Source organism: Emys orbicularis, chromosome 19 (assembly GCF_028017835.1).
Source record: "Emys orbicularis isolate rEmyOrb1 chromosome 19, rEmyOrb1.hap1, whole genome shotgun sequence".
Classification (NCBI taxonomy): domain Eukaryota; kingdom Metazoa; phylum Chordata; order Testudines; family Emydidae; genus Emys; species Emys orbicularis.
The window spans coordinates 16,915,336-16,934,927 of record NC_088701.1 but is presented as its reverse complement, the minus strand read 5'-3'; the positions used below and the strand labels follow the sequence as shown (position 1 = coordinate 16,934,927).

Below are 19,592 nucleotides of genomic sequence, written 5' to 3'. Positions count from 1 at the left end.
GGGGAGCAGGAAGGTGGGAGCTGTGATGGACTCACCCCCTTGGGATTCACCCTACTTACCGGGTGGGCCCCTCCTCTTGGGAAAGGCATTGTCAAGACTCTGGCCCTGGGTGTCCATCCCATCGAGGGGACGGCACCTCCTGCTGAGCCACCCACCTTGCCACGGGGTCCCCTGCCCCAGTGCGCCTTGCTGAGCCACCCCTGCCGCGGTGCCCCAGGGCGGCTCCCGGGCGGAGCTGACCTCGTTTCGCTGAGGAGCTGGGTGCCCCACTTGACAGGCGCTGGCGCGGGAGGAAAGTTTTGCTGCCATCATTCACTAGCTGCAAGAAACTCGGCAACACAGCGATCAAGAGGCAAAGCGGCAGGCGAATGCCAGGCAGCAGCGTCTCATCTCGACTTCAAAGGCGTCAGAGCTGCCGAAGAGCCCTCATTTCAAGTGTCAGGGAGTTCCGGAGGGAGGAGGGGAAGTCTCGCTCCCAGATGAAAGGAGGATGCCAGACACAGCCCCTGCTCACCAGGAGCATGTCGGGAAAGTCGGCGCTAGTGCGTCTAGGATGCAGGGATCAGTGCCATCCCGGGAGGGGACTGCAGGGTCAGAACGAGGAGCTTACGCTCACCCAGCTGATGGCCCGTGTTTCATGGACAGAGCCGGGGGCACAATGGCCACACGGAACCTTGCAGAGAGGGTCCCAGGGTGAGCAATAAATGTTTCAGCAAAGTCACGTCAGCCACAATGGTGCTCCCCTTGTCCCACTTCCTGGGAACATTTGTGTAACTGAGTTTCCCAAGCCTCGCACCCAGATCCTCATGGAACCCCACAAGTTCTCATCTCTTATAATAGCATCATAGAATATCAGGGTTGGAAGGGACCTCAGGAGGTCATCTAGCCCAACCCCCTGCTCAAAGCAGGACCAATCCCCAGACAGATTTTTGCCCCAGATCCTTAAGTGGCCCCCTCAAGGATTGAACTCACAGCCCTGGGTTTAGCAGTCTAATGCTCAAACCACTGAGCTATCCCTCCCCTTAGACCCAAATTTTCGTGGAACACAAGTTCTGAGTTCTCGCACCCGGATCCTCATGGAGGTCAAATTGGAAATTTGCTTCCTCTGATCATTCACACCAGAATCTTGATCAGAAACATCACAACCCTCCAATCAGGATGCAGAGCCAAAGCCACGTGTCCTGAGGTGACCAATCACAGAGTGGCGTCGCTCCCCTGCAGAGCTGCAAAGCAAACTGGCCCCAGCGTTCAGGGGCCTTGAACTTCTTCCAAAGAGGCAAAGTTCACGGACTGAAGAAGTGGCTGATGCAACATGAGGTGGCTGCTCGGGGCCGTGGGACCCCCCAGCTTTCCTCTGCGGCTCACCGGGCCTCAGCACTAGGGGCGTTAACTGCTTGCACTGACACCCCCCTTCCCCTCCACGCACCTCCCCTGTGCCTGAGACCTCACCCCAGCCCCCCCTCTCCCTGTGCCCCCTCTAGCCCAGGGCAGGGGATTCAGGAAGCTCCTGTTATTCCCCAAGGGCACCAGGCTGGTGGCACAGCCTCCTGCCCACTGTACCCACCTCCCCCATTGTCCACCCCCAGCACCGAGACGCCCCCCCACCCTCTCCTGCTCACAGGGGGCTCATGAGCCAAATCCAGCCATAGCACAGAGCCCTAACAACACACAGTTGGTAGCTCAGGCAGCGGTCTGGTGCCCATCCCCCTAGTATCAGGGTTCCCCTCCCCCTCCACGTAGCAGGGCCGTGCTGTCATCCCCGCTGGGCAGAGGGGGACCGAGCTCGGCACAGAGACACTGAACAACTTGCCCAAGGACACACACCTGGGTGGGGAGAGGGTCTCCGGAGCGCCAGGCCTGCACCCTCACACCAGGCCGCCCTTCCATCACACCAAGGCCAGGGCTGCAGGGTCAGGCTGGAGGAGGGCGGGTTTGGGGCCAGCACTGGAGAGCAGGAATGTGAGTCCATGCCACTGTCACCTGGTCACACTGAGCGTGAGGGGCACAGGCGCTAGGGTCGCCAACTTTCTAATAGCACAAAATCAAACACCCTTGCCCCGCCCCCTGGCCTGAGGCGCGGCCCCGCCCCCTCGCTCCAGCCCCCCTCTTTCCATCACTCACTCTCCCCCACCCTCACTCACTTTCACTGGGCTGAGGCTGGGGCAGGGGTGTGGGAAGGGGTAAAGGCTCCAGCTGGGGTTGTGGCTTCTGGGATGGAGCCAGAAATGAGGGGTTCAGGGTGCGGGAGGGGGGTCCAGGCTGGAGCAGGTGCAGGAGGGGCTGAGGGCTCCAGCTGGGGGTGCGGGATCAGGGGTGGGGCTGGAGATGCAAGGATTGAGATGTAGGAGGGGGCTCCAGGCTGGGGCGGAGGGGTTTGGAGTGTGGGAGGGGCTGCGGGGTGCAGGCTTTGGGAGGGAGTTTGGGTGCGGGGCGGGCTCAGGGCTGGGGTAGGGCATTGGGGTGCGGGAGGGGGTGCGGGGTGTGGGCTGTAGGAGGGCGTTTGGGTGTGGGAGGGGACTCAGGCGGCTCCCAGTTGGCAGCGCAGCGGGGCTAAGGTGGAGCGGCCAGGGGGCTCTGCGCGCTGCTCACGCCTGTAGGGGCTGCCCTCGCAGCTCCCATTGGTGCTTCCTGGCCAATGGGAGCTGTGGAGCTGGCGCTGGGGGCGGGGGCAGCACACAGAGCTTCCCTGATCACTCCTGCACCTAGGGACCAGACATGCCAGCCTCTTCCAGGGAGCCGCGCGGAGCCGCAGCCGTCAGGGAGCCTGCTTCAGCCCTGCTGCGCCGCCGACTGGCGTTTTAAAGGCCCAGTCAGCAGTGCTGACCAGAGCCGCTAGGGTCCCTTTTTGACCAGGCGTTCTGGTCGAAAACCAGACGCCTGGCAACCCTGACAGGCACCCGTCACCCACCCTGCTGGTTGCAAACACCCCATGGCCAGCTGAGACATAGCAGTCCCTTCCCACCTCAGCTGCACCCCACTGATGAAGGCTCCCACAGCTCCCACCTACCACCGTGTTGCAGCCACCTCTGGGGCAGGGCACAGCTGTGTGTAACACTCCCAAAGCCGTGCTATGCAGGGATCAATCACCCAGCACTGAGATGCAGCCATCGCCTGGGCAGGATGCCCAGCAACACGGCACAAACATTCAGGACAGGAAGTGAAGAAAAACCCAGTCTCTGGTTGGACGTGCAGGGGGCGCCGAAGAGAGACGTGTCGTCGCCTGCCTGAGCACATGGAACCGCTGCCATGTGGGGTCAGAGGGCACATGCAGCCATGCCACATGGGTCAGCAGTCACTCAGCACTGCAGCCACGCCAAGGTCACAGGGGGCAGGGCCTGTAGGCTGGTGTGGCTTTGATGTGCCTGCCAGGTCTCACTCTCCTAGGGGAGGGAGGACAGGGGGGTGAGTGATCCTGGTGAATGCAGCCAGTAGGTGAGCCCAGGGCCTAGTGAGCACTAATGGGCGGGGAGGGGGCAGCAGCTCCACCCCCACCCCACTGGGCTCTTTTGCACAGAGGTCCTGCCCTATGGACTGTGGCGGGGCGGGGCGGTGTCTCTAGCTGGGGAATGTCTCTCCCTGCTGAGCCAGAACATCCGGGGCTGCAGCGGGGCTGGCAGCTGGGGGATTTGGCAGGGGAAGCTGCCGGGCGAGCGGTGTTCGCTTTCACCTGCTGGGCCAGGATCCACCTTACAGCAGCTCCCCTGGGCATGGGGGCAGGAGCCTGGCCCGTTGGGGGGGGGAGGCCAGGCTGTGGGGGGCCACTCGCTGCCCCTGGCCAGGAAGATTGGAGACCCTGGTGCAGAGCCCCTCTCCTGCAGGGAGCCCAGGGCTGGGATAGGTCAGGATTGAGGGGCACTGGCAGAACTGGGGGGCAGGGCTGGGATAACAGTGGGCTGCAGATCGGGATTGAGGGGCACCAGCAGAACTGGGGGGCAGGGCTGGGGTAAGCTGCGGGTCAGGATTGAGGGGCACCGGCAGAGCTGGGGGGCAGGGCTGGGGTAGCAGGGGGCTGCGGGTCGGGATTGAGGGGCACCGTCATGCGCATCGGATGGGGGAGGCAGGGGTAGAACGTCCCCCTTGTCCCTGGAGAAGAGCATCCCCCCCCCCCATTCCCTGGGGGCGGGGCTCTGGGACTCGCTGTGTATTTGTGATGACGTGGCACCCTCTGGTGGCTCCGTCCTGCTACAGCCACCAAGTCTGTGCTGGGCGCCTAGAGCCATCCCCAGGGTTTAACCTCTGGATCCTGGTGGGGCGGGATGCCTGGGGCAGAGCTTCCCAGGCTGCAGCATGGCGGGGCGGGAGCCAGATCCCAGGCTCTGCTCACATCCAGCCCCCTTCCTGCCCCACGCACACATGGCAGGAGATCCATGCGGTGCCACCTCTATGCCCACCCCTCTCGAGTGCCCTTGGGCCACAGGACACCTGGGTTTCCCAGCCCTGCCCTGGCCGTCAGTGGGAGCAGTTCAGTGAGCCGGAGGTGCTTGTCTGCAGCAGGCCCTGGGGGCGGCGGGAATGATCCTGGGTGTGATGCTGCCGTCACAGGAATCGCTGGGCCGTGGTGCACGTGGAGATGTGTTGACACCCCCCAGCCTTGCAGGGCAGTGACATGCTGCCCAAGCTTCGTGCAGGAGTCTGAATGGGGCCAGCGGGACCCCGCGGGGCAGACACCGGCTGCAAGCCTCCCGGTGCCCAAAGTGCAGCTCAGCCCCTTGGGACCAGAGGAAGCTACTAAAAGGCCTGGGCTCTGTGGGGCTCATCGCAGCACTCCTGGGCTGTGCCCTGGTCACAGGCCTGTGGCACAGCCATGGGGAACGGGCCCAGCGCTGGTGATCCCTGGCAGGGGCCCACGGCACGGCCATGGGAAACAGGCCCAGCACTGGTGATCCCTGGTACAGGCCCACGGCACGGTGGGGAATGGGCCCAGCACTGCTGATCCCTGGTACAGGCCTGTGGCACGGCCATGGGGAACGGGCCCAGCACTGGTGATCCCTGGCAGGGGCCCACGGGACGGCCATGGGGAACGGGCCCAGCACTGGTGATCCCTGGCAGGGGCCCGTGGCACGGCCATGGGGAACGGGCCCAGCACTGGTGATCCCTGGCAGGGGCCTGTGGCACATCCATGGGGAACGGGCCCAGCGCTGGTGATCCCTGGCAGGGGCCCGCGGCACGGCCATGAGGAACGTGCCCACCGCTGGTGATCCCTGGTAGAGGCCTGCGGCACGGCCATGGGGAACGGGCCCAGCAGTGGCGATCCCTGGAGGGGCCTGCGGCACATCCATGGGGAACGGGCCCAGCGGTGGCGATTCCTGGCAGGGGCCCACGGCACGGCCATGGGGAACGGACCCAGTGCTGGTGATCCCTGGCAGGGGCCCACGGCACGGCCATGGGGAATGGGCCCAGTGCTGGTGATCCCTGGCAGGGGCCCACGGCATGGCCATGGGGAACGGGCCCAGCGCTGGTGATCCCTGGCAGGGGCCCACGGCACGGCCATGGGGAACGGGCCCAGTGCTGGTGATCCCTGGTAGAGGCCTGCGGCATGGCCATGGGGAACGAGCCCAGCAGTGGCGATCCCTGGAGGGGCCTGCGGCACATCCATGGGGAACGGGCCCAGCGGTGGCGATTCCTGGCAGGGGCCCACGGCACGGCCATGGGGAACGGGCCCAGTGCTGGTGATCCCTGGCAGGGGCCCATGGCACGGCCATGGGGAATGGGCCGAGCGCTGGTGATCCCCATCTATGGCAGCTGGGCTGGGATCAAGGCCTCTGTGCGCCTGCGGCGATCTACAGCAGCAGAGAGAGCTGATGGCAGCCAGTTAAGTCCGGGGGCTTTGCACGTCTTTCCCCGCAGCAAAGGGCCACTGGGCACGTGCGTGTGAGAATAGGGCAGGTCACACGCATGAGGCGGTTTAATTACACACACAGAACAGGTCCTGTGCCACCAGCAGGGGAACACATGCCCAGGCACACACAAACCCCTCTCACCCCTAGGCCACCCGTCTGGGGAAGCGTCTCATCCAACGGCCCAGGTACGAGGGCTCCAGACCGTTCCTCGGACTCTCAGGGACGGTGATGAGGGGACACCCATGGCTGGCCCAGCCAACATGGAGCCAGACCCCCATGGAGCAATGACAAAGGGCCCAGGGGAGTCAGTGTGTGATTCTGGCTTGGGGGGACGGCTCAGACTCAGACCCATCCTGCCAGAGACCCCAGGGCTGGGCTTGTCTTCACACCGCAGCTCGTCCTGCCAACAGGGGCTCTTGGCACGGCTAGGTGCAGCAGCAGGTAGCGCTGTGCACAGGGCAGGTCCAAGTGCAATGAGACACCAGCTGGCCTAGGGATCAAGGCACTGGCCTAGCGTGCAGGACACCTGGGGTCCGTTCCCAGTTCTGCCGCAGACACCGTGTGTGCCCTTGGGCAAGTCCCCTGGGCTCACTGCACCTCGGTTCTCACCCACACAGCGAGGCGAGAGGCCCAGGCCCACAAATGGATGTTGGTGCCTCAGTTCTGACTGTGAACGCTCCTGGGTGCCTATGTTCTTGGCTCTGGGCCCGTGCCCTGCACCTCCCTCGAGCTGTCTGGGTGCCTAGCTCCTGCCCAAGCCCCAGCGTGATCCACAAACGGGCACAGCCAGCATTGCCGGCCTGAGCCAGCGGGCGTACTCTGAGCTCGCCCAACTCCACACACAGCGGCTGGCCAAGGTGGCTGGAGCCCCCCTTCCCCCCCCCCCCCCATACGCATGAGTTGGAACTGTCGTCGTTCTGGGCTTTAGATCAGCTTTTGACCCAGCCCCTTGTGCTGCTCTCCGAAGCAAACTCGGGCAGTGGCCCGGCTGGCCTCACTGCAGGGACAGTCCTTGCACCTGCTGCAGGAGCTTTGGGGCTCGCATTGTAGTGCTGTGGCCAGGGCTTGCATGAAACGGGGTATGTGTGTGTGTGTGTGGGGGGGGGGGGGGGATGGGACACAGAGGAGAATCAATCGGGTTGTAGACACCGCCAGAGAGGTGCCATCCCGGGGAGGCCTGGTTCAAACTGGGCTTTTCAGAGCCCAACCGACAAAAGGGCTTTTGCTATAACAAGGCTTGGTTCAAACTGATGCAGGCTTTCTGTCTGGCCCAGCGACCGGCGGGACCTTCTGCCCAAGGAGGCCCAACCCGTGCAGAAGGTTGGAAAGACTCCGGCCTACGGGGGCCCCGTAAGACTGATGGGGGACCTCTGGGAGCACTCAGCGTGGGTGTAGGCACTTTGATTGTTTGCATAGGGTTGCTCTGGAGTGCTTTTATGTAAGAATTAATGTGCTTGCTTAGAAGCACTGAATGGTCATTTGTAACTGCTGGCAGTTCGCTGCTCCTAGCTCCTGGAGAGAACACAACACACAGCTGCTGGCCCTTGGCTGGGGATATCACAGGGTAAGGTTGGGAGCTGCACATCTGTAAAACCACGGTCAGGAGGAAGAGAACTGCAAACGACATCTTGAGAGGGTTCCCTCGAGGGGGAATGCAGGTGCAGTTACCCTGAAACTATGAGAGTGGGCACACAACTGGTTAAAAGCCTAAACACAAAGAGTTCGCTATGAAACTGAGAGAACATACCTAGGGGGGTCCTGTGGGGTCTGTCCTGGGTCCAGAACTAACCAATATTTTCATTAATGACTTGGCTAAAGGAAGGGAGAAGATGCATATGAAATCTGCAGATGCCACCAAGCTGGGAGGAGTTGCAAGCACTTGGGAGGGCAGGATTAGAATTCAAAATGACCTCGATAAATTGGAGACAGTCTGAAATGAACAAGATGAAATTCAATAGACGAGTGCAGCGTACACTCCTGGGGGAATTCTGGGCCAAAACATTAAAAATTCTGCATGCAATATTTTAAAATTCTGCAAGATTCTGCATATTTGATTTGTCAAAACAATATAATCACGCCAGTTTCAATTATTTTGGTCATTTATTTCAAAATACCTGTCAGCAAGTATGTCCGTAACAATACAGACCAAAAAGAAAGATTCTGGTAAAAGCCTTTTCCATTCAGTCAGGCACATCTGCCCCTGTCCCCATGTGTCCCTGCAGCCCGTCTCCCCCGTCCCTAGGCTCAACGCTTTCACCCCACTAGCTTCTGAGCCTGCACTCCAGTCTATCCCCCCCACTAGCCATTCTGAACCCATCTGTGATTCCCCCAGCAGCCCCGTGTACCCTACTCTGTCCAAACCTGGCTCCGCGGGCAGGGTGCTGTGATGAACTTCTACTCCTGGCCTGGGGGAATTCTGCAGCACTGGGCATGCACAGAATTTTTTTCCCTCCACAGAAAATACAATTCTGCCCGCGAAGTACTGCAGTTCCACATTTTTCCCACTGGAGGCCATTGTGGTTCCTGCTGCTGGCTGTTCTGGCACCAGTGACCTCTGGTGGGCAAAAGGTGGAACTGCAGCACTTCTTGGGCAGAAATGTCTTTTCGTGAATTATGCGCGTCTGCAGTGGTGCAGAATTTCCCCAGGAGCAAAAGTACTTCACTTAGGAAGGAAGACTCTTGGTGGTGGTACCGCTGCAATGGGCCTGCAGGTTAGCGTGGATCACAAGTTGAATAGGAGTCAGCACCACGATGCAGTTGTGAAAAAGCCAATGTCGTTCTGGGGCGTATTAACAGAAGTGTTGTATGTAAGACACGGGAGGTGACTGTCCCGCTCTGCTCGGGTGGGTGAGGCTTTGGTTGGAGTCGTGTGTCCAGTTCTGGGTGCTGCACTTCAGAAAAGATGCAAACAGGAGAGTCCAGAGCAGAGTAACAAAAAGGATCGAAGGTTTCGAAAGGAAAGATCTAGATTCCCTTCAGGGCCGGCTCCAGGCACCAGCTTACCAAGCAGGTGCTTGGGGCGGCCACTTCGGAGAGGGGTGGCACGTCCAGCTGTTCGGCGGCAATTCGGCGGACGGTCCCTCACTCCCGCTCGGAGCGAAGGACCTCCCGCCGAATTGTTTTGTTTTGTTTGGCTGCTTGGGGCGGCCAAAACCCTGGAGCCGGCCCTGATTCCCTTGGTCCTGCCTCAGTTGGGCGCTGCTCTAGCTGGCAGCTCAAGCCCTACATTTGTAGATCTAAGCTTTAGCCCAGTGCACACACCGGTGCTGTAGTGTAGGAGACCCCCCTCGGCCTGATGGGAAGGGATTGAACAGGGATGTCCCACTGCCCAGGTGAGTGCCCTGAGTGACTGGGCTGTAGAGTGGGGAGGAGATTGAGAGCACCCTGAACACCCCATTGCCCGGGGGCTAGGACCCTCACCTGGGTGATGGGGAGAAGGAATGGGATGGGGTCCCTGTCAGAGCGGGGAATTGAACCAGGGTCTCCCACACCCAGGGTGAATGTGCAAAGCCCTGGGGCTGAGGGTTAAAAGCTGGAGTGATGCATGTGCTGCTGCTATTCATGCAAGACCCGGCTTGGGGCTGGACTCCAGGAGAGGGGCTCTGGGCAGTGGCCAGCAGAGACAGGCGCCCCCTGCAGCCTGGATCTGGGCACCTGAGAGGACCCCCCTGCCCTCGCTGGTCTCTGCTATTGGCTGGCTTAGCTGACTAGCGGGCTGGTGTTTGGGGAGCTCGTTCTTAGGCTCCTCTCCCCCCACGTGGATTGTTCAGGGAGCCGGGGCTGCTGAGTGGCTGGTGCATGTGCACACACAGGTCCCATCCTGACCAGCAGGGGGCAGGAGCACACAGGCACACACGCGCACAGGTCCCATCCTTTCTCCCCCTCTCCAGTGCACGCCATGCTGCTCGCACCCACTAATCGCGACCGAGGGTGACCAAGGCGCAGCCATCAATGACCAGGCGAGGAAGGGTCTTTAGAACACATTTAATAATAAAATAACAATAGAGAGTGAGCGCCTCCCTGAGGCAGGAAGCTGGATACCCCCCAACCAATTAGTGACATCAGCTCCCCCCCCCCCCCCGCTCACTTTCCCTTGAGCGGGGGGTGGGGGGGGGAATGACCTGTTTTTTCCCCCATTCACCAAAAATTTCCAACCCTTCACTCCCCCTTCTCTCAAACCAACAGCAAATCAACACAGAACAAAGAGGGGAAAGTGTCCGCCATGGGGAGAGCCCCAGTCCCAAGGACTGTCCCCCCAGTACACAGCACCAAGGGGCACCAGGGCTCTGGCCTCATGAGCTGGGTTCTGCCCCCATGGGGGGCTGTTTGGAACAGCCAATATAAAGTGGAAGGATAAATACCAAGAAGAGGACACCCCCCCTCCCCCGGCTGGGCAGGGGCTGCTGGCTGTAGTGCAATTTCGACTCTCGGCTGCTGCACCTGCCCTGGGAGTGGCCGTGGGCCACACTCCAGTGAGAAGCCAACAGCTGCCAGAGCCCCGCCCCCAGCACCGGGACCCCGCCCTCGGTCCCCTGCTCATGGCCTGCAGGAGAGAGGAATGAAGACTCGGCCCCCACTTTGCCAGCTCTCGGGCCCTGGGGCACCAACGGCCCAGCCTGGACCCCCGAACGGCCGCGGGAGCACGAGTCACAGCTCAAGCTTCAGTCTCATCTGAGCCCCTCCGGCCCCGGGAGAGGTAGGGTCAGGAGCCAGGGCTCTGGCTCAGCGGGGCAGAGCGAGGGGTTCCCAGCCCTGAGAAGGGTGCGCTGCCCAGGATCCCAGTGACGGGATGGGGGCTCCGGGCGCGGATCTGGCTGCTGGCCCGGCCCTTTCAGCAGCCTGGCTGTCCTATTTGCTGGCATCTGGGCTGGTCCACTAGGGCAACAGCTGCCCTGTCCACATAGTGCCCCCTCAGACGTCCCTCCCCCGAGAACGGCGAGGGCCAGTTCAACAGCAAGTGCTGTCTGGGAGCGAGACCAGGTACCCGGCTAGGCACCAGCGCGTGGGGCAGCCTGCCCAGGGGGCAATGGGGCAGAGCCCGCGGAGGAGGCTGCTCTAGCACCCCCTCTCCATGGCAGAGTCTGCCCAAACTGTGGGTAGCTGCACAGGAACGCCAGGCAAAACCCAGCGCTCTCCATGGGGGTCCTGCCAGGCTGCGCCCAATGCAGCCCGGCTATCCCTGAGGGCCAGCGTTGGAGGGCAGCGCAGGGCCAGCTCGGGGCCACCCCCGGATTTCAGACAGGAGACATAACATAATAACTTAGAGACGCTGCGAGCGGGGCTGGAGGGGAGGGGGTATGGGGCGGGGGAGGGGGCTGGCCCTACAGCGTGGGGTCAGTGCAAAGCGGGGAGCACCTGGGCCAGACCTCCAACCACAAGAGAAAATTCCTGATCATAATTAAGAAGATTAATACTGACGTCGAAGGGTTTATTGCACTTGGAGAGACTTTAAATTAGAGCCCAGATTCCTGGCCGCAACTCCGGGGCCGCCCTGCCCCGCCTGCCGGGCTGCGAGCTCAGGGCTGGCACAGGCGCAGCTGGCGGGCCATGGCTTCGGCTTCCTATGCTGCAATCTTTGGCATCGCTGAGTGTGGCCCTGAGAACCTCTGGCTGGAAGTGTCCATCATGTCCTCGGGGGAGCTGCCTCAGACAGGAAGTGGGCTGGGGAAGGCAGGAAGTCCCACCCAGCTCCATGGCGGTGGCTGCATGGGGCGATTGTGCTTGTCCGGCCTAGCTCTGGCATGTCTGAGTGGACGGGCAGCTTGTAAACTGTCCAGATCAGACTCCACGACCCTGTGCCAACACCGGCCGGCCGGACAGAGGGACGGCACTTCACGCTGTGCCGCGGGAGGAGTCCACGGCTCCGCAGAGCCCAGCAGGGCCTCCTAGCAGCCTTCAAGTATTGCCCATGGCTGAAGAGCGCAGCCCTCAGCATCTGACCCGCTGGGGCGCCTCCAGAGGGCAGTGGGCGGCTGCCGGGGTCTGGTGCCGAGGGGAGGCAGAGATGCCACCCCCATGGGCACAGAGCAGGCAGGGCGTTCTCCAGTTGCTGCTGAAGTCCTGGGGGCTCAGCTCATGGCCCCCCACGGTGGGGCTTCCTTGGGTCTGTCTCTGCCCCATTGGCAAGCTTGCTGGGAGCAGCCCGTCCTTGCTGTGCCAGGCCGCGCCGCCCCTCCCCGATGCCGCTCTGAGGCGGCCACGCCGGCAAAAGCAAACAAGACAGACAGACAGACAGAGCCCAGACGCGTAGAGCAGCCGGGCGGCCCTGGCCCCGCTATGCCTCTGAGGCCGCCTGTGGCTTGAGCTGAGCCTTCTCCATGGCCGTGCCGTAGGGCAGGGAGCGTTTGAAAAACCCCAGCTGCAGAGACAAGAGGCAGAGAGGCAGGGCAGTGAGCGCACAAGGCAGTACTGGCACCAGCAGTGCTCCCCAATGGCCCGGAGAGCGCCTGCCCCGTTTCCCAGGCCCCCTGCTCCAGCCACTCGACCCCACTTCCCCCCCAGAGCTGGGCATAGAACCCAGGAGTCCTGACTCCCAGCCCTCCCCCCCAACCACTGATCCCCAAGCTACAGAGCTGTAACTCCAGTCCTGGGAGACCCTCACCTGCCCTGTCCGTGCTGGCATCGCCCCACCCTGGCACTGCCCCTCTAGCCCAGCCTGTGGAGAGCTCCCTCCTCGCAGAGGGCAGGCCCCACACCGGATGCTGGTGGATGTTCACAGGTGTTGAGACCCCAGCCGGCTGGCTCAGGACCTGCATGGTGCTGGTGCCTGCTCCCTGCCTGGGGGGGGACGGATGCCCATGGGCAGTGAGAAGTGCCTGCTCCCCAGCTGCATGCCCGGGGAAGCTGGCACTGATGGCCCATGTTGCAGTGAGCCTTGCTGAGCGGGGGGACGCCTGCCGGCCCCGGTGCAGTGTGCCCGCGGGGGACAGCCAGGCCTGTGCTCCCAGGGCTGGTTCCGGAGGCTGCTGGGCACCCCCTCACCCCAGCCCAGGCGCTCTCCAGCTCCAGCCCCGCCGCTCCCGGCCCCGTGCACTCACCTTGTACAGCACGTAGATGAGCAGTGCCAGCAGCAGCAGCCCCAGCAGGATGGCCAGGATGATGATCCACAGCGGGACCCCGTGGCTGCTCTCCGGTTTCACCCACTGAATCGCCGTGGACACCTGCCAACGCCGTGAGACGGGGAGGGTGAGACAGGAGCCGGGGGCTGGGCTCCCCCCACACCTTCCTGCTCCCCCCTGCCTGCAGCAGCCTGCTCTCCTGACCTCCAGGTGGGCGCAAAGCTTGTTCCCACGCCCTGGGCTCCCAGAGCTGAGCAGTCAGGCCCAGAGAGCTGACCGGCCTGGAGCGGCAGGGTAAGGAGCTCTCCCACACACACTCAGCCGGTCACTGAGCCTGGGGAGGGGGGGTCCTGCCGCAGGCTCCTCTCACCTGGGACTGGGCTGGGCTTTGACTCTGCCCCAGGCGCCCCCTGTGTGCCCCCCTCAGCCCCACCCACTCTGCATGGCCCACGGGCAGCCACTGACCTTTAAGGACTCGCTGGGGTAATCCTGGGGCTGGATCTTGTAGGGCATCCTGTGGACCTGGTACACGGCCTCGCACTGCAGGGCCTGGGGCTGGTTCTCTTTCTGCAGGGAAACCCAGAAGGGCAGGTTGGCAACATATAGCAACAGGATCTGGAGAGTAGCGGGCGCCATGGCGCGGCTGGGCGAGGGCCGCGGGGAGAGGGCGGGCGCCCCGGCGCAGCTAGGCGAGGGCCGCGGGGAGAGGGCAGGCGCCCCGGCGTGGCTGGGCGAGGGCCGCGGGGAGAGGGCAGGCGCCCCGGCGCGGCTGGGCAAGGGCCGTGGGGAGAAAGCGGGCGCCCCGGCGCGGCTGGGCAAGGGCCGTGGGGAGAAAGCGGGCGCCCCGGCGCGGCTGGGCAAGGGCCGCGGGAAGAGGGCGGGCGCCCCGGCGCGGCTGGGCGAGGGCCGCAGGAAGAGGGCGGGCGCCCCGGCACGGCTGGGCGAGGGGAGAGGGCGGGCGCCCTGGCACAGCTGGGCGAGGGCTGGCTCAGGACAGCGCTGGGCACTGCCAGCAATCAGCCCTTGGAGCTCACGCATGGCCCAGATGTTGGGTCAATTTGCTTCTGTCGGCCTCAGGTCCAGTAAGCCCCGTGGGAGCTGGTAACACAGAGATCAGCTAACAGCCCTGGAGGGGCTTTGCGAGATGCAGCTACCTCTGGGGTGGGGAGATGACCCACCCCACAGGGCAGGGCACGGCATGGAGAAGAATCCTGCAGTTAGCTGGAACCACAGGGCATTTGGAGCAGCCCCAGCGGCCAGGCCAGCAGGGCTGGTGCCCTGAGTCTCCACCAGAATGGCCAGGACCCCGGTTTTACACCTTCCCCCCACTACCCTTTGAGCAGCACAGTCAGCCCCCCACCCCCTGGCACCCAACCTGCCCCCGCAGCACCCACCCTGGGGGCACGCACACTGCAGCATAGCTCCCCCTCATGCTGCATTGGGGTCAGCACTGAGTAAGGGGAGAGCAGTCTCCAGTGCTTCCTGCACACACTGGGTGCTCTTTGCCGGTCTCCCATCTCAGCACTGACCAGGACTGACCCTGCTTGGCTGGAAAGGCCCAACAGGCACCAAGGGCAGCACGCAACAGCTCCAGCTCAGCTCTAAGCTCCCAGCCTTGGGGTTGCCACAACGGCAGGGCTGGCGCTGCACCGGAAAGAGCTGCGATGGGTGACTCCAGATACAGTCACAGCGAAGGGATCCCGGCTCCGGTTAGGAGAAGGGAAAGGACGAGCTGACCAGGCTGCAGTCAGGGGACTGTGGGCTCTGTCCTGGGCAAACAGATGTGAATTTGTGGCTGCACCGGGCAATGGAGCTGGGAGAGTGCAGGGGTTGGGATGGCCACCAGGTGGTGATATCACCTCACATCTGGACACAGGCTGGCAGAAAGGAGCCCAGCTGGCGCTTGCTGTGGGGCTGGGCAGGCCAGGGCATTGCTGGGGATTGCTGGGCTGGGCAGGCAGGGGCATTGCTGGGGGCCTGGGAGAGGGCTGGGCAGGCTGGTGCATTGCTGAGGGGCTGGGCAGGCTGGTGCATTGCTGAGGGGCTGGGCAGGCTGGTGCATTGCTGGGCTGGGTTGACAGGTGCATTGCTGGGGGGCTGGGTGAGGGCTGGGCAGGCAGGTGTATTGATGGGGCGCTGGGCAGGGGCTGGGCAGGCAGGTGCATTGCTGGGGGGCTGGGCAGGGGCTGGGCAGACAGGTGCATTGTTGGGGGGCTGGGCAGGCAGGTGCATTGCTGGGGGGCTGGGCGGGGGCTGGGCAGGCAGGTGTATTGATGGGGCGCTGGGCAGGGGCTGGGCAGTCTGGTGCATTGTTGGGGGGCTGGGCAGGCAGGTGCATTGCTGGGGGGCTGGGCGGGGGCTGGGCAGACAGGTGCATTGCTGGGGGGCTGAGCAGACCAGTGCTTTGCAGGGGGCCTGGGCGGGGGCTGAGCAGACAGGTGCATTGCTGGGGGTCTGGGCGGGGGCTGGGCAGACAGGTGCTTTGCTGGGGGCCTGGGCGGGGGCTGAGCAGACAGGTGCATTGCTGGGGGGCTGGGCGGGGGCTGAGCAGACAGGTGCTTTGCTGGGGGCCTGGGCGGGGGCTGAGCAGACAGGTGCATTGCTGGGGGGCTGGGCAGACCAGTACATTTCTGGGGGCCTGGGCGGGGGCTGAGCAGACAGGTGCATTGCTGGGGGGCTGGGCAGACCAGTGCATTGCTTGGGGGCTGGACGGGGGCTGAGCAGACAGGTGCATTGCTGGGGGGCTGGACGGGGGCTGGGCAGGCAGGTGCATTGCTGGGGGGCTGGGCGGGGGCTGAGCAGACAGGTGCATTGCTGGGGGCCTGGGCAGGGGCTGGGCAGACAGGTGCTTTGCTGGGGGCCTGGGCGGGGGCTGAGCAGACAGGTGCATTGCTGCGGGCCTGGGCGGGGGCTGAGCAGATAGGTGCTTTGCTGGGGGGCTGGGCGGGGGCTGAGCAGACAGATGCTTTGCTGGGGGCCTGGGCGGGGGCTGAGCAGACAGGTGCATTGCTGGGGGCCTGGGCGGGGGCTGAGCAGATAGGTGCTTTGCTGGGGGGCTGGGCGGGGGCTGAGCAGACAGATGCTTTGCTGGGGGCCTGGGCGGGGGCTGAGCAGACAGGTGCTTTGCTGGGGGCCTGGGCAGGGGCTGAGCAGACAGGTGCATTGCTGGGGGGCTGGGCAGACCAGTACATTGCTGGGGGGCTGGACGGGGGCTGAGCAAACAGGTGCATTGCTGGGGGGCTGGACGGGGGCTGGGCAGGCAGGTGCATTGCTGGGGGGCTGGGCGGGGGCTGAGCAGACAGGTGCATTGCTGGGGGGCTGGGCAGACAGGTGCTTTGCTGGGGGCCTGGGCGGGGGCTGAGCAGACAGGTGCATTGCTGGGGGGCTGGGCAGACCAGTGCATTGCTGGGGGGCTGGATGGGGGCTGAGCAGACAGGTGCATTGCTGGGGGGCTGGACGGGGGCTGGGCAGGCAGGTGCTTTGCTGGGGGCCTGGGCGGGGGCTGAGCAGACAGGTGCATTGCTGGGGGGCTGGGCAGACCAGTACATTGCTGGGGGGCTGGGCGGGGGCTGAGCAGACAGGTGCATTGCTGGGGGGCTGGGCAGACCAGTGCATTGCTGGGGGGCTGGGCGGGGGCTGAGCAGACAGGTGCATTGCTGGGGGGCTGGGCAGACCAGTGCATTGCTGGGGGGCTGGGCGGGGGCTGAGCAGACAGGTGCATTGCTGGGGGGCTGGACAGACCGGTGCTTTACTGGGCCTGGGTGGGGGCTGAGCAGGCAGGTGCATTGCTGGGGATTGCTCGGGGGCTGGGCAGGCTGCTGCCGTGTGCCACCCACACATTGCTGCAATCCTTGCAGGCAGCTGATGCCACCCAGGTTGATTCTCGGGAGTTGGTCTGGAGGAATGGAGGGGGCGAGACCCCGTTTACCCTTCCCAGGTAGGAGGGTCTGAGCAAAGAGCCTGGTGGGGAGGGAGCAACAGGTGCCCTGGGATGCTGCGGAGACTCGGGGAGCTCATCCGGGTCACGGCTCCCCTGGGGGGTGGGGGAGAATCCTAGAGAGACCCCAGGGCAGGGCTGAGCCAATGGGAGCTGCAACGTGGGGCCTCTGTGCAGACAGACAGACAGCGGAGGCCGCCTGCCCAGAGCAGGGAAAGGGAAGCCCCACCCCCTGCCTGCCAAACACTGGCAGACGGGGAGCCACGCAGACACCCAGAGCTGGAGGGGACTGACGTACTAAAAAGGGCTGGCAGCCCTGGGGGACAGACGGCGACGCAGGAGGCCCCTGCTGACAGGAAAGCTGAGGCCCCAGGCCAGGCCCGCATGGGGAGCATGTGTGGGGCCTCCCAGACACGGCTGCCCTGGGGGCAGGGAGCTGGGGGATGGAGGTGGGAGGGGGCAGAGCAGCACTCACCTGCTGGAAAGTTTTGGCCCATATCCGGAAGTAAAGCCAAAGGCTGACCCGCTGCTGCCTCTGCAGCGTCCCCACCTGGCAGGTCAGCTGGAAGCACTCGGCCTCAGGGCACTTCTGTGGGGAGAGACCATTGGACAGAGGGTCAGGGACACAGCAGGGGTTGGGGCCCAGCAGAATAGAAGTGACCATCTCCAACATTAGACCTTGGGACACCGGCGGCCACTGGGTAGCAGCCCCAGGAATGGAGGCTGGGCAGAGACAGCCCAGCCCAATGACTGGGGTTGGCCTCGGCATTCTGAAAGGCAGAGCGACCATCGCTGGCGCCAGGCTCTGCATGGAAAAGGAGGCTGGTAGCAGTGGCAGAACCAGAATGCAGCCACCTCTGGGGTGGGACAGCACACAGCAGTGCTGCGTGGGAATGGGAGGAGTATCTGAATCCAGGTGCAATGGCAGGGGGCTGGGTGCACCAAACGCTCCTGAATTAGAACAGGGCAAGGACACGGGTAACACTCTGCCCATGCGTGCCAGGCCCGTAGGCCCTGGGGAGTGGGTGTTGATTGATGACTCTCCACTCCCAGGGCCGGGCAGAGACTGACTCTTGTGCACTGTGCCCTCTGCAGTCACAGGGCACCCTAGGCGCAGCTGCACGCGGAGATCAGCAACCCCTGGCCTGGGGTGTGCAGACTTCAGAGAAGCACTGACCAGGGTGTGGGGGCTCCCGGAGGCCCCAGTGCTCCGTGCCGCGTCCCATCTCTGTAGGTAATGCTGCTCCGGGCTGGGAGAGGTGGTGGGATTCTTCTCCAGCTGCAAACACATTCCAAGGAGAGTGAGTCACCTTAGCGTGGCCCCCCACGTGCCCTGTGTAAGGGAGGGGCAGGGTGGGGACGCCAGGCCTGCAAGGCCAGTGCTAAATCCCACCCCCACTAGTAAAGGCAAGCACTTCTGACCAGCCCCACAGCTGCCAACCCCTCTGACTGCAATCCAGCTGTGACCCTTGCAAGAGAGTTGCCAGCCCTTGCCCAGGCTGCAGGCACTAACTGACGGCCTTGTAGCTGGAGACCAGACCAGGTCACCTGTACGTTAGTTTTGCTCAAAATAGTTATTAGTCTTATAAGAATGTTTTTAGTGTCTAGACTCTATGAAATGCCACATGTGGCATCTGAAGAAGTGAGGTTCTTACCCACGAAAGCTTATGCTCCCTATACTTCTGTTAGTCTTAAGGGTGCCACAGGACCCTCTGTTGCTTTTTACAGATTCAGACTAACACGGCTACCCCTCTGATACTATGAAATGCTTGTATGTTGCTGCATGTATTACTTCTGGGGGAATTCTGCGCCACTGCACATGCGCAGAATTCATGTGCCGCGCAGATTTTTTTTCTCAGCATAAAATACATTCTGTTGAGAAGTGCTGCAGTTACACCTTTCGCCCACCAGGGGCCGCTGTGGCACCAGAACAGAGCAGCTGCTCCTGGGATAGGGAAGAGAAGAGGCTGCATTCCTCCAGCGCCCGGCCTTATGGGGCCAGGCCAGGAGGCATGGGCTATGGGGGGGTGGACAATGTGTGGCACATGGGGCTGCTGGGTGGGGCCCTCAGACTGGGATTCAGAAGGGCTAGTGGGGGGGAAGACTGGAGCAGGGGCTGAATGGGAGTGGGGTGGCTGAGTGAGGGCGCAGGGACACATGTGGACAAAGGGTGCAGGGACACATGGGGGACAAACGGTGCAGGGACAAATGGGGGGAAGGGGTCAGCCAGTGTCTGCATGGGGAAGGCTCCCTAACAATCCCCCTTCCCCCCAGAAAAAAACCCTATTCCATACTTTTCCTACCCACACCTAACAACCCTCCAAGTTCACACCCAGGCTCCTTCCCAGGAATTACTTCTATCCCCCTCAGCTCCTCTATTACCCCGACTCCCCCCAGCCTTTGCACTGCTTCTGAGGAGGGCAGGAAATACGGTTCTGTATTGTAGTTTAAATGAATTATTACTCAAAGTTCTGTATTAATATGCCTAGTAAGGCAACTATTTGTCAAAAAGCATTCAGGAAATGTTTTTTGTTGTCTGTATTGTTACAGACAGACTTGCTGACAGGTATTTTGGAATAAATTACCAAAATATTGGAACTAATCTGATTATACTGTGTTATTTTGACAAATAAAATTTGCAGAATTTTAAAATATTGTGTGCAGAACTTTAAATTTTTTGGCGCAGAATTGCCCCAGGAGTAATGTATTCATCTCACTGATAATGTCTGGGTCCCATGGTATAAGGTAAGATTTCAG

General features: G+C 62.7%; 1 protein-coding gene across 1 annotated transcript in view; it reads right to left on the bottom strand.

Annotated features, from left to right (window-relative positions):
• Positions 1-12,114: 12,114 nt before the first annotated feature.
• Positions 12,115-19,592, bottom strand: part of ITGA5 (integrin subunit alpha 5) — a 53,209-nt gene continuing 45,731 nt past the window's right edge. The window contains exons 26-30 of the mRNA XM_065419196.1: positions 18,013-18,114; positions 17,311-17,424; positions 13,364-13,465; positions 12,878-13,000; positions 12,115-12,198 (exon numbers count right to left, since the gene is read on the bottom strand). Coding sequence (XP_065275268.1) covers positions 12,115-12,198; positions 12,878-13,000; positions 13,364-13,465; positions 17,311-17,424; positions 18,013-18,114 — 525 coding nt within the window. The remainder of the gene's footprint in view (positions 12,199-12,877; positions 13,001-13,363; positions 13,466-17,310; positions 17,425-18,012; positions 18,115-19,592) is intronic.